We start from the raw sequence: 15,458 nt of genomic DNA on the forward strand, positions 1-15,458 counted from the left end.
TTAACTGAAACCGAGACCAGAAAGTGGTCAGTCCAGCTAAGGGGACTGGGGGATTCAGCTGCAACATCCTCTATGTTGGTAAAAACTGGATCGAGGAGATGACCTGCCTGATGAGAGGGTCCCACAATTAGTTGATGAAGCTGGCATGCTTCCAAGTCACCAAGAAACTTTGATATAGTGGGGGAGTCTTGCCGCTCAAGGTGAAGGTTGAAATCATCAAAAACACTAAAATTGGCTGATTGAAGCGCTAGTAACGAAATGGTTGATAATAGCGACTCTTGGAATGCACTCGCTGGTCCTGGGGGGTGGTATATGAGGAGCCCTGTGAGAGTGAAGGTGTCAGATAACTTTAGCTTAAATAGCGCACATTCGCTACTGACTATGCTCATGGCCTTGAGGGTGCAAATGTATTTGGACTTGTAGATCACCACTAATCCACCACCTCTACCAATGGGTCTATTTTGGACACACATAAGGTAGCCTGGGGGAAGAGCCAGAGCTAAAATGGCCGCAGAGTCCTCAGGTAGCCATGTTTCTGTCAGAAACAGAACATCAGGGCTTTCATCTAAGAGAAGCTCATGGACGTCCTCGTGGTGCTTTACCAGGGACCTGCAATTGAGGCTCAGTATATGTAGTTTAGAGAAAAGAATGGGCGCTGAGGCTGAGGGAGATAGAGAAGAGCAGGCCTCAGAAGCATTAAAGCCGCAGTGGTTGCAGTGTATGGTAGGGGAACCAGGGTGACACACATGCGCCGAACAGTCAGTCTGAGGTCTAAGAGCAAACAGCTCAGCTCTAGCATAGGGCGCCATCACTAGTCAGGCGTCCAGGGGTCGTGGCAACAGGCGACGGACCAGCGCGGACAGGCGCAGACGGGCTCGCCTTTGGCGACCCGCCGTCGGCCCGCCGCGTGTGTCCGCTGCGCGGGGATAGTGTCTGAGCCTAAAAAGGCACAGGTCCTGCCTCTGGCGGTAGAGTTACGCCCTCGGGGGCCGTGCCAAAGGTCAGGTACGCCCTCCACACAATCGGCACAAGCCGTGGTGGAACGGGGCGGTGACTAGGTGGAAGCGGGAAAAGATACTGGTAGGCTTTTACTTGGAAATGCAAATGAAAGTTTTAAAAACAGCACACAATGTGAAAACAAGTTAAAACATGAAGCAGAGCGCTGCTACAATGCCTACCGTCTCCAGCGTGTCCCTTTGCTTACATTCTCATGGTTCTGCCTATGTCGAACATTTACTTTTGCCACACTGATGAAGGCTGATTGCTGAAACGCGTATGTGGCCAATAAAGTTATGTTGAAAGCCCCGGGAGTGTTCCAGTTGCTTTTTTGGTTGTTGAATGAAATGGGTCACAGGAACTGGTGGGAAACGTGTATGTATGTATATATATATATATATATATATATATATATATATATATATATATATATATATAAACGAATTACAGTTATTATAATTTAAATACATTTAACAACAAACAATTAGTAATTTTTAATTCAGATTAAATAAAATATACATTTTACTTTCTGGTTGATTTTTTAAATAAATATTTAAATAAATAATTTTGTATTAGCTTATTATATTTACAGGAAATATTTTAACATACTTTCAAGATAGTATTGCTGTAGAATGTATTTTCAATTTTTTTAGGTTTAAAAAAAATATAACATACATTAAAATATTTTCATTAACTTATTTTAAAGATTAAAAATCCCCAATACTACACCATAGGGAGAACTCTGCCCTGGTGAAATAAGTGTGAAACGTTACCAGTGGCAACTAGTCACTTATAAATTTGCCTCCACCCTCTAGTTTCAGGGATCGAGGATATGCACATTTCCACTGTGTTGTAACTTTACATGTGAAAACGGTGAATAGCCAAAAGCAGTAAAGTTACTACAAAGTCTAAGAGTAAATGTGCACGTTTGCCGGTATTTCTACTTTTGTGAATAGGGATGATAGTCTTTTTTGACCTGTAATTATTGACCTTTTCCTTGTGCCACATTTTTCTCAATTATCCCTATCCAGAGTAGAAACTAGGCAGGCATTCTTACGTCTCACAAACGGATCCTTTAGATGACACTCAACATAATATTGTAAGGACAAAAGTAGCTGACATGAGAGCTTTCCATTCACAGGTTTGCTGTAATCAGGATCAGGGTATTTCACAATAAGTCCCTCAAAGCAAGATTCTGGTTACATTTCTGGATTAACCAGAGTGTTTAAATGATCTTCATTTCGATGAGGTTATGTACATTTGCTTTACAGGGATATCTTGAATACCTGGCATGATCCAGTCTTTCTGGTTCTAGGTTGTAGACCAAGATCTGAAGTATTTTTACAGCGAACTAGCAGTGTAACTGTTCTTATTTCACTCCAAGAAAGAATTTGCCATGACATGTTTCGGTGAGAGGTTAGTGTCTACCATTTTCTCCCACAGTCTCTGACCGAACAGAGTTGAAATGTTCAAACAAAGGTTACAATACTGTTTTTTCTAATGACTCATCCATGGAGTACGATATCAATATGTATACTTAATGGATGCTTTAGATGAAAATCTGTCATTCCAGGCACTTGCAACACAACACAGCGATGTAATGCATTACAATACATCTCTGCATCATACTACAACATAACACCACAAAACACACATAGCTGCACTACAGCACAGCATGACACTGACAAACTACACAAGACTATAGTACACTGCACAAAAATATGATATAACACTGCAACACCACACTAACTTATTTATTCTGTACACTATAGCAAAACTTTGGACTACAAGCCAAGACAACCTAACCTTATACAACTCTACTTCACACCACATAGTCCTTTGCAGTTCCCTAGGGCCCAAAAACATCACACTACAACCCTACACTGTCAGGAAACGGGCTTTTTGCATGTTCCCATCCCAGTTCTTGACCCTATTTGAGTATTAGTTGCTGTTTTTTAGACTCAGTGCACTTAGGCCTGTTAACCTGACCCCAGTGCCAGTGTACTGACCCATTATAAAAGATTTCTTGAATTGGAGGACCCCAATTTGCAAGCACTAACTTACTTGTGAGTCCCTAGTATATGGTGCAGAGTGTGACAAAAGACAAGAAGGCTCCCAGCCTCCCTCTGCATACTAGAAGGGTAGTGTTCACAATGCTAGTTTGACTATGGCATTGCCATTAATGGCAAAGCCTCCCGTTCCCTTAATGATATATGTAATTCACCCCTAAGGAAGCCATATAGACCCCTATGGTAGGGAGCTGTATATTGTTAAGCAAGACATATAAGTTTATATAGCCTTAGCAGGAAAACCCTTAAAGTTGTTGTTTTGATGAGGAAAGTTAGTCCGGCTAACTTCTGAATGGGACTACCTTACATCAAATTCAACTTGATGCCCAAATCGAAATTAATGTCACTGTTAAAGTTAGGCAGCTTTTAAAAAGTTGACACTCTGTGCCCTAGATAGTCCAGTGGCTTTGTGCAGGCCCGGGCCAACAGACAGCTTTCTGCCCACCTGGGGAGACATGTGAACAACTCCAAGGCTTAAGCACAAAGGCAGTTGCCGCAGACTGAGGTGTCACCTCCTCTCCCAGAAAGGCCAACTGAGGTGTTAGCCCAAAAGGCAGGCACAAAGGAAATGCCCCCTTTAAAGGGTGACAACACACCCGAGCAGGATGACTTTTGTTCCTGCAGACAAGTTGGAGGCAGGGGCGGAGAGGAAAACACTGTCCTCAAACCTGTTTTCCTGTGGGCTTGACAGTAGCAAAAGTATTGCACACTGGGATTGCGAAATGCCACACATAACTTGAACTTTGTCTCAAAAAAGGAGTGGGCCTACAAGCCCATTGGATAGTGACCATGTTGTCCCCCCAGGCACTTTCCCAGGATAAAATAGGTACCCCTGGCATGCTAAACCTCAGTACACATTGGATTTGGAAAAATAACCCAACAAAGACTGTCCTCCTGCCCTTGGAATAGCACAAAGAGAGGATTCACTGTTGGAAGGACTGCACCTGCTGCACTTTGGACTAGTAACATTTGGACTGTGCCTGCAGCTCCCGGCTTTGGAAAACATTGATCCCAGAGCCAGATTGAAGCAGTGACTCCAAGGGTTAGTTGGTTGGCCCCCTGGAACAGCACCATGGATACCAAAGTTGAGAAAGCCGAAACCGGCAAAGCAGTATCCTCTTCAGAGGAATCACCACTGACTGCTGTTGGGTGCTCCTAGAGACATCTCCGATGTAGCCAAAAGTTGCACTCGAGTCTGCTGGACCCAGGACTGCTATCAAAGGATTTCTTGCCTTAGAGGGACACTAGCCTCTACCAAGGATATTTGCAGTGATTGCTGTGTCGGTAGCACAGTAGCCCAGCCGCTGCTTGCCTTCGACTGTCACAAAGAGAATGCCATGGGACCTCACATGCAGTGGCCAAAGTTGCCCCACCTGACCCATGCACCAAGGAATCACCCACAGCTCACCCTTGTCGACTGCACAGCTCCAGGATGATATTTGAACATCTTTTCTGCCTGCATCCCCAGCATAGGAACCACTTCATTGTTCTCTATGGTGGTTGTTTTCTAAAGGCTGGAGCTAAACTGAAAAAGGGTCTGGTGGCCAGGTCACTGCCCAAAGTGACCTTAAGTCAGGCTGAAGTTGACAAACTAACTATTTTAAACATTGAAAAAATTTACAAACTTTTGTTGACCAGTGCTGTTTTGTGGTTGTATTGAAAGTTTTTTTTATTGTTTTCAAAATACATATCTCTGGAACCTCCAATGAAATTTGATGAACATGGATTCTAAAAATGTATACAAATATGTTTTATTTTCATAAAGTATTGTTGTATCTCTTGTGTGACTTTCTTATTCCATTGTTTGGTGCTCTTACATGATTTACACTAAGTTCCTTTGTCAAGCTTTGCTGCTCGAAGCCCCAGATACCCAGGGTTGAACAAATGTGATACAAACAAGCTTCACTGGACCCAAGACAGTTGTTGTGACTGTATTTCATGATAAGGCTTCTACTGCCATATCATATAATACTCTGAAATTCTCACATACATAATATATCATGCCATGAGACAACCACATGTTTAAATGAAGCACATTGCCTCTTATTCCCTAGAATGCCCGGTAAAGCAATGGAGAATCACAGTTACCTTTTTTCGATGTTCCAGGATTTTACAACATAACAAGATGTTCTCATTTGAATTTGCAGAAGCAGATGTATGCAAAAAAGCCATTAGGATGTTTACGTCCATGCGCCAGATAGATTCCATCAGTCGAACTGTAATGACAACCCAGAGAAACAGACACATGTACAAATAATTCCCAAACAGAGATTACTTGACATTTTTTAGAAGTTTAGAAAAAAGTGTCACAAGATATTTTTAACTTGCAGCAAAATTTGCATGAAATACTAAAGAAAGGACACTTGTCCAAGATGCATTGGTGCTTGTGCAAATTATGTTTCATGTTATTTTCTTACAGATTGATTATATCTGGAATTCAGCGGTAGGTCTTGCCACATTGAGATTGACACTTTGTGTTCATTTTAGACTTTTACTCCAACTGTTAGGATCATAATTGGTTTTTGTACCTCATTGCACAAAACTTACAGGCGCTTCGTTTTAGCTTGCTAATCAGGGTGACAGCTGTTGTGATCTTCCGTCCCCGCCCCGTTCCGCCGTGGCTTTTGCCGTTTGTTGCGGAGGGCTAAAGGACCAGACATACCCGACTAGCACTTGTGGGTTGGGAACAGCTGATGTGTGCACGAGACGACTGTCTCACTGCTATTTAAGCGGCATGCCGGCGCGGACGCGAGAACACCAGCTGTAGGTCTTGTCACCTATCATTTTGCCCTGCTGCTATTTTTAAAAACCGCATTGAGATTTACACTTTGTGTTCATTGTAGACTTTTACTCCACCTGCTGGGATCGTAATTGGTTTTTGTACCTCATTTCACATGCTTACCGGCACTTTGTTTTAGCTTGCTAATCAGGGTGGCAGCTGTTGAAATCTTCCCTCCCCGCCCGTTCTGCCGTGGTTTGTGCCGTTTATTGCGGGGGGCTAAGGGACCGGACATACCTGACTAGTACTTCTGTGTTGGAAACAACTGATGTGTGCGCGAGACTCCTGACTCACTGCTATTTAAGCAGCATGCCAGAGCGGATGCACAGAGGGCGCGCCGCTGGCACACCAAAGGCAAGCCCGACTGCGCCCATCCGCGCCTAGATCGGGCCCAGGGCCATCCCCCCTGTCCGTTCCCTACTGATCTTTGGCCCAAGTTTAAAATATACAAGAGATACTCTTGTAAGTCTTAACCCCCAGATGAAGGATTCCTGTCCGCAACTCGATCCTTTGAAAGAGCCTAAGGTGTGCCCTCTGTGTGACATGAAGTTCCTCTTTACCAAAACAAAATGCAGCTTTAACTCGCATCAAGTCCTTTACCCACAAACAGTTTTGCAAAAGTCCCTCCAGGGCCTACTCCTGAATACATGCTCTTTAATTAAACACAACATTGAATTCGCCGAGCTGCAGGATGCTCACAATATAGATATGGCATTTGTCACGGAGACGTGGGCAGATGGAACATCTGATCCGGAGCTATCATTAGCCATTCTCCAAGGATACTTATTAATCAGGAATGACAGACAGGATAAGCGGGGAGGGGAAATAGCGATTATTTTCAAGGACACCTTGTCGATGAAAAGCTCTACTTCAGGAAGCGGTCCTGATTGTGAACTGCTTTCATTTGGAATCACCATCTGTGAAAACGATATATTTAACGGCATACTGCTGTATAGACCACCAGGGGCTAAGAACAAGTTTGTAGAGACAAAAGGTCATATCATCGAGTCTCGTGTTGACTTTCAGGAATTTTCTATCTTAGGTGACTTCAACTACCATTTAGAAAATATAAATGACCAATATACAATCTCACTTCTAGAGCTGATGGCCAGTGTCTTGATGGAACAACTGATCAAGCATCCTACCCACGAGGATGGACACACCCTAGATGGAATATTCATATCTAATCCTCAATTGAAAGTGCAGGAGAGGTTGCCAATCCCATGTTCTGATCATAAGGCCATTCGGTTGGTGCTTACCTCGTCCCATCATCTTACTCGTCCTCATTCTGCTCTTAGGACTTTTAAAGGGAGAAATTGGAAGGAAATCAGCCCACAGCAGCTGCAATTAACATGAGCTGCCTCTAAACCGACACTAATGCCCGAAGTAAATACATCCACCAATATTTTTACTAATTGGATAGCAACCGCAGTAAATATTTTAGCTCCAGAAAAAACATTTACTAGCAAATGGTTGAAGAAATCAGAACCTTGGTCTATGACTCACTGCGCATCCAGAAGCAACTATGCAGACAAGCTGAAAAGCGCTGGAGAAAAACCTATACGGAAGCCAAAAAAATGGTTTATACACAGTCACTGACCGAATATAAAAAGATGATTCTGGAGAAAAAAAGCAGCTATTTCTCTGATAAATTGAGCAGGCGGGCAACTCAAGTAAATTACTTTTCTCAACTTTAAAGGAATTATTGACACTTCCCACCCCACTAGCACTGAATAGCAATGTTACTGTCTGCAATCAACTCGCAGATTCCTTTAGGGACAAGGTGCTTTCTATCTATGATTTCTTCAGTGGAAAAGGCAATGAGCCTCAAGTGAATCAACCATCTTCACCTATGTGACATCCCGCCATGGCTTGAATGCTTTTATCCCCCCAAATGTAGAATATGTTTCGCAGATAGTCATAATGGTGAAAGCAAGGGCTCCATCCGACCCCTGCCCCCCTAAAATATTCCAACAGGCAGCTGATGAGATCAGCGAGCAACTCTGTCTGATTTTCAACGAGATCCTTATGTCCAGCATTTTGCCAGAGGCTTGGAAGAAGGTCTCCATCCTCCCCCTGCTGCAAAAACCTAGACACCAGCGATCACAATAATTATCGACCCATAGCAAGGATTCCGTTCCCAGCTAAAGTTTTGGAAAAAATAATAAATCTCCAACTTACGGCCTTTGTTTCCTCAGAAAATCTGCTGGACTCTTCACAATAAGGCTTCCGGCAAGGGCATGGTACGGAGACGGCCTTGGTCATGGCAGCAGAGGAGCTTCGCTCTATGCTGGTTTCCGGTGCAAAGGCCGCCTTGATCCTTTTGGATCTTTCAGCGGCCTTTGACACCATGAAATCCTCATTCTAAGGCTTCAGAAGTTGGGAGTGTCAAGCTTAGCACTAAGCTTAATCAAATCCTACCTTAACAATATGCAACAGTAGGTCAGATTGATGATTCTTGTTCAAAACATTTTTTCACTTTCTTGTGTGTGGGGTACCGCAGGGCTCATCTTTAAGCCCTAAGCTGTTCAATCAGTATGTCACCCCCCTAGCTGACGTCATCAGGCAGTTTGGCTTCTCGCTAGTGTCCTACGCCGATGATACCCAGATTGTAGTATCCATCTCAGGCAATCTGGAAGAAACGGCGGCCAGCTTTAATCAGTGTAGGACCTGCATGGATCACTGGATGCGGGCAAAGTGCCTAAAGCTTTATGGAAGTAAAACAGAGGTGCTTCTGCTGGGCTCAGACTCCAACATTTAGTCGCAGAAATGGTGGCCCCCAGCTATGGGAATACTTCCCACCCCAGTGCGTAAAGCTAAATATCTAGGCTTCATCTTCAATGACAGTCTCACCTTCCAATATCAAACCAAGGTCGCCTCTCAGGTACATTTAACTCTAAAACTAATTCAGAATGTGAAACCTTATATTCCCAACATTGGTAACAACTTTGGCATTGGCCAGACTGGACTATGGAAACGCCCTTTATCCGGGCCTTCAGAAACAGCACTTGATTAAACTGCAGCGTCAAGTCAAAATTGTCAGAACAGAAGTTAAGTAGTGTAAGGGGTAACAGATGCTGAAAACAAGAGCAGTGAGATAAAGCAGCTTTAGACAATGTGCAGGTAGGTGTGGCTCCCCGAGGGCCCTGTATATCCAGGTTGACAAATGACAAGTATTTAATTAAGAAGAAAGCAACGATTAGGTCAGGTGGGGGGACAGTAGGTCCTGTCTAAGAAGTGAACACCAAGTCACTTGACAAAATATTTCCGCTTAACCACCCCCCCTCCCATCCCCCCCACGGCGGACACCTCTCCCTCCCCAGCTCCCTCCCCACTCCCACCCACGACACTCTCACCCTCCCAACAAAAGATACAGAACATACCGTCTCCTTTACTTTAGCATCCCCCTCTCTCCCACCTCCTATTCTCAGCCATCACTACCCTCCTGTCTCCCCCACTGTCTTCAGCCTTCACTCACTCTTCTATTCACCGGCACCGTCTCCCACTGACGTCACTACCTATGCCTCCCACCCACCGCCTACTTCACCTACTTCACCCACACCCCTCGCCCACAAACACGCCAACACTTTGAAGGCCATCCCACTCATTAGCACCGCAGAACCTTCCAACAACGCTAGTATATCCCCCCCTTCGATACCCTGCCCGCTTTCCAGCTCACTACACAACCATTCACCAATGGCTCTCACCACCAACGCCATCCCCAATGCACCTCCTGACCTGGCTTTATCCACCCTCCAACAAGTCAAAGAGGATATTCTACAAATCAAAAAAGATGTCCACGCAATCAAAGACCTTCTCTCATCACAGCCCAGTCTACCTCCCATCATCCCTCTACCCTACAAACGACGCACCCGCCCTACATACCCTCGCCTCCAACGACACCCGCGTTGGCCGACTATCCCCGTTCGCAATAACTCCCACCGCCCCCGTCGTGTCCTCAACCCATTGTCGGACCGCGACCTATGCTCTCTCCTACGCTCTTATGGCCCAGGTCCGGTAAAACACATATCCAACACACACATCCCCATACCCACAATTCTTACAAACCCTCTGAGGCTCCCAACACTCAACAACAGAGGTTCCGTCCCTAACAACCTCAGAAAAGTTCCCCTCACTCTAGAAAGCTCGACCACCCTTCTCTCTCCCAAACTCAAATGCATCCTACTCAACTGCAGATCGGCCCAGAGACACTCCTCCGACATCGCTGATCTCGTCTCAGCTATGGATCTGGACCTAGCCATTCTAACAGAAACTTGGCTTACTGAAGCCTCTACCCCGATTATGGACATACTAGTCCCCCCCAACTATCACATCATTAGGCTAGACAGGTCTCCAGGCAAGACGGACGGGGGAATTGCATGCATTTTTAGGAGCAACCTCTCCATTACTAAAGTCACCTCCCCCTCCCTTTCCTCCTGTGAACTCCTCTGCCTCGACATCACCAGCGAGGGCAAACAAGTTTGTGCTTTACATCTCATCTATCACCCGCCTGGTGACAATCTCATATTCACCCAACAACTCATGGACATGATCACTTCCAATGCCGGTCGGCAGACCACCCAAGTCTACCTGGGTGACTTCAATCTCCACTGGAACGATCAGAAAGACACAGTGGTGAATAGTCTCAAAACTTTCCTTAATGCGCTTGACCTCACCCAAATATGCGATAGACCAACACACGACAAAGGCTCGATACTTGATCTCATCATTGCCAAAGAGAATTCTACACAACTGGAGGCGATTCTACCCTGCGACTGGTCAGATCACCACATTATCACCTTCTTTATCAATGAAAAAGTTAAACCTAACCCGGCTCAACCAATCAAATCCAAAACATGGAAAAGGGACATGAAGAATCTTAACCCCTCTACCCTGCCTCCCCACATCGGCAATCTCCTCCTTCCCCCTTCAGGTGCCTCGGATGTTCAATCACTGACTGACCACTACCTTGAATCTATGAATACAATAGTCAATGAAGTCGCCCCACTGCAACTGAAGAGAGTCTCCACCAAAATTTCTAACCCCTGGTATGACGATAAACTCAATGACGACAGGCGTACTATGCGAATGGCAGAGCGCACCTGGAGATCGGACCCTTCAGCACTGCACCTCAAAAGGCTTAAGAACAAGAGAAATGCCTACTTCAGGAAAATAAAGCGCACAAAGTTGGACTTCTTCAGCCGCCAGTTGGACCAAGCAAAAAACAGGCCAAGAAAACTGTTCGAACTAATCAAGACCCAAACAAAGACACAACCCTTACAATCAAACAGCACAACAAGCGACACCCCACACTGTGAAGCCTTCTCTGCTTTCTTTAAGCTAAAGACTGACAACATAAGAAATGACCTCATCATGGATGTAAGCCGATTCCCCAACCACACCAGAATGGCTAACACTCAACCTAAAAACAAAGCATCTTGGCTGTACTTCGATACCTACTCGGAAGAAGCAATACACAAACTGCTCTGCACCTTGAAGCCCTCTAATCACCTCACAGACCCTCTACCTGCTAATGCTGTAAAAGACTTCATCCCCTTGCTCCTCCCTCTCTGGACCAAAATCATCAACTGCTCCCTGCAACAAGGCCTCATTCCAGACTCCCTCAAGGTGGGGCAAGTCACGCCTATACTCAAGAAACCTACAGCTGATCCGTCTGACCTAAACAATTACCGGCCCATCACCAATATCCCCACCCTGGCCAAACTGCTGGAGAAATGTGTCCAACTCCAACTAACAAAACACATTGACCAATTTGACCTCCTCAACTCTCATCAATCAGGCTTCCGAGCGAAACATAGCACGGAAACAGCTATGACACACATAATTGATGACGCCCTCCAAATTCTTGATCGCAATGAGTCCTGCCTCCTCATCCTTCTTGACCTCTCTTCAGCATTTGACACGGTCAAACATGAGAACTTGCTGGAGCTGCTAAGCACTAGAATGGGTCTATCGGGAACTGTTCTCAAATGGTTTTCGTCCTTCCTTCATAACCGGTCTCAGAAGTTCAAGATCGACAATGTGCTATCTTCACCTGTGCCTGCAGATCTAGGTGTTCCACAAGGTTCCTCCCTCTCCCCCACATTGTTCAACCTCGTCATGGAACCGCTCGCCACCTTGCTCCAAGCTTCCAATGTCCAATTCCATATGTACGCCGACGACACACAACTTTACCTAAAGCTTCAATCCCCGGAAGATATCAAACATCTGAATTCCACGCTTATTAACACTCAATCTTGGCTGGCCGATAATCACCTCAAACTAAATGCTCTGAAAACTGAGTTCCTACTCATCTCACCCCCGGCGAAAATTTCCACCACCCAAACATGGCTCAATAACCTAACAGCACTCAATGTCCAACCTACCATCGTGGACTCAGCGAAATCCCTAGGCATCACACTCGACGCCAAGCTCAACATGCAGCAGCAAGTCAGCAAAGCCACAAAAGCAGCTAATTTCCAAATCAACACACTGAGGAAAATTAAACCCTTCCTCCCTGCTGAAGACTTCCAAACTGCTGTACAAGTGTTAGTCATCACTCGAATAGACTACGGAATTGTGGCCCTCAGCGGACTCCCGCTATCCACAACAGCACCCTTAAGAGCCTCCCTGAACGCTGCCGCGAGACTCATTACTGGCTCAAGAAAACATTCGCATATATCCCCAGACTTAAAGTCCCTAAAATGGCTGCCTTTTGAAGCCAGAATACAGCTAAAAATTGCAGTTATGACACATGCGGCCGTGCACCACAATGCACCCAACTACCTCGCTCAAAAGTTGTCTATATCAGGAGGTTTGAGATCCAATAGAAGTTCAAAAAATCTACTCCTGAAACCTCGTAGATTCCGGAAAGAGAAAACATACAAGCGCTCCTTCTCAGGAATGGCACCCAGGATCTGGAATGCGCTCCCTCCTGAAACCAGGCGTATCTCCTCCACTGCACTCTTCAAGAAAGAGGTGAAAACCATCCTTCTGGCCAAGATCTCCTGAACCTTATAGGTGCTGGATCAGAGACCCTGCATTGCTTTGTATCACTGCTCACCTTGTCCTTTGGCACTATACTTCTACTTGATGGGGACACTACTACGCTACTTTCTTACTACCGACCAATATATGATACACGTTGGTTCACTGATTCACTCTCCCGATGCCCCCACTCAGTGCTCTCTCTATACTAAAACATTGGTATAAGCCTTCCACACACCCAAGGTGTACCTGAACACCTCTGTAGTGGGATCAATGACTTGTGCCGTCTTATATTACTTGTTTACCTGATTGTATATTGATATGTTTTATGTATGTTATTATTATCCTATCATGTTAGTGACTACTATACTGCTCCCATTACCTCTGTTCATTCCTACTGCCCCTACCCTGTCTTTGTGAAGCGCTCTGATATCTGTAAGGATCTTGTTCGCGCTATATAAAACTTTGAATAAAAATAAAATAAATAAAATAACCTGACCCACCACCAGTAGGTACCAAAAAAATGGGGCGAGGCCTAAAAGGTGAAAACATATATGTGGAAAGGGGACCAAATGATATAGCAAAATAATGGTGGAATAATTTGCTCACTTCTAATAAATGTTGATGGTCAACTCTAAGGATCTACTTAAAAGCTTCCCATCATACATTTCATAAATTTACCTTTTCTAAACTCAAAACCTAAATTGAGATACAAAGCTAAATGTTTGGTATTTTGCAGCATTGTTCTATAGGTTGTCTCATATTTCATATTTATTCAAATGTATCAGCGACAGCTTAGTTTATCTGCATGTTAAACTATATTTCGAGCATTTGCATAGTGCACATTTTGCCTTTGGCTTTGTACTTTGGTGCTGTCCGCAATCTGGTGGCTTTCCACGTGATGCAAGTGTTAACAAAGCAGATCAGCCTCTGCTTTGCTTTATGGAGTAAAGATGTGGTATTGGTATTGTGGGCTGGTCATACTTTGGGTGAACTGGATAGTTACGGGTTAAGGCTGTATGTGTTCACCAACAGCGCATACATTCTCCAAATAGCTACGTATAGGTGTGCATGTGCTTCTGTGTATGTGCTGAGTGTGCAGTGTTTGTAATGTTGGTGCTTTTGGTTGTATAGTGTATCTGAATCTGTGTTCAATGTATGCTAATGTTTTCTGTTGGAGGAGCTACTGTGATAGCCATCATACTGCATGCCTGCAGTGTGTGGCATGCTGAATATGTGGGTGCTGTTCTATTTAATATGTTGTGGAACTCTGAGTTTCGTAATCAGTAGGGCTACTGTAACTCACATGCTGGCCAGCTAAATTACATATCTTGTCTGTGTTGAGTTTGTGAAACATGTTCCGTCTTATGTGTTCTGTTGGAGTTGTGTGGCGTTTCCTAAGTGCAGTTGAGACCCCCGTGATAACTGATCATAAATTCATCTTGAATGTGTTGAATTTATGTGATAGAGTGCTTGATTTTATTTCGGAGCATTCTGTGGGAGAAAGGCAGACTGTCTTGCTCAGGTTTGGTTATTTCCTGTATCCTACTTCTATGTAAATCTAACTGCTTGAACTACACCTTGCATGTGAGGAAGCCTACGGAGGGAAATGTAAAGAGAATTAGCACTCCCAACAAAGCTTCCATAACTATGCAGACGTAATAAAAGTGCCTCTCATGATAAATTCTAGAGCTGTTACTCTCCATTTTTATAATGAGACGCCTCAAATGTTATGCTGTGTTAAAGCCCACGGCATACAAGACAGCATATCCAGGAGCTCTCTAACCTATCCAAAAGGACACCAATGGCATTTGCAAATCACAGACAGCCTTTGGTCAGAAATTAGGGTTAGTTTGAGGGCACAAGTATCTCTAGATTGAATGTCAATTTCGATTACAGAATCCCATATGTCTGCACAAACTGAAGAAAGTGGCTCCTCAGATGGTCCTCCCTTCATGCCCCAAGTTGCTGCTGATTGAAATTATACCCTTAAATACAATATAATAACATAATATAAACTAACATAACATAACTTATTAATCTACTAGAGTTTAAAAGCCATGTTTGCTTGAAAACTAATCAGTTTAAAGATGGATACAAAAATGTCCTGAAACTCGGTAACTACACGTTTCACTGCCAGTCCTGTAATGCTCCTGGTGAAAAAGGCCCTCCAACTTGGGTCTCCCTATGCCCCCAATTGTATAGTTGTTGCCTGCCATTCTCTGTTTGCAAAATGTGAATATTTGAGTCAGGATGGGTGATGGAGGACCATGCATGGCCAATTCAACTCATCTATGTTAGACTTCAGATACAGCTGAACAATTGTTCATGTTATGTGACTATACGTGTGAATTTATGATAAGTTTTTTTTTACCCAGGAATGGTGCAGCTGTTTGTGACTTTTGTATCAAATATAAGAGATTAATATATATAGATTTAGAAGGAACTGCTATGGCAGGCTCTTCTAATTTGCCCATGTATCAAATCACTGCATTTTGTTAGTGAGGCTTACAAGTTGTGTTCCTGCTCCTATGCTCCCCATTGGAATGTATTTTCTCCAGGTCACTGTTTTGGACAATAACTTCTGAAGCTATTTGCCACATCTATGAAAGTTCTAAAATGTCAGC

The 15,458-nt window shown here is 44.2% G+C and overlaps 1 protein-coding gene across 1 annotated transcript in view; it reads right to left on the reverse strand.

Moving 5' to 3' along the window:
- LOC144798038 (maestro heat-like repeat-containing protein family member 1) overlaps positions 1 to 6,079 on the reverse strand; it is an 88,460-nt gene extending 82,381 nt beyond the window's left edge. Inside the window, exons 1-2 of the mRNA XM_078668819.1 lie at positions 5,968 to 6,079; positions 5,154 to 5,281 (exon numbers count right to left, since the gene is read on the reverse strand). Of these exons, the coding sequence (XP_078524945.1) occupies positions 5,154 to 5,281; positions 5,968 to 6,079 (240 nt within the window). The remainder of the gene's footprint in view (positions 1 to 5,153; positions 5,282 to 5,967) is intronic.
- Positions 6,080 to 15,458: the final 9,379 nt, after the last annotated feature.

Source organism: Lissotriton helveticus, chromosome 12, assembly GCF_964261635.1.
Source record: "Lissotriton helveticus chromosome 12, aLisHel1.1, whole genome shotgun sequence".
Taxonomy (NCBI): domain Eukaryota; kingdom Metazoa; phylum Chordata; class Amphibia; order Caudata; family Salamandridae; genus Lissotriton; species Lissotriton helveticus.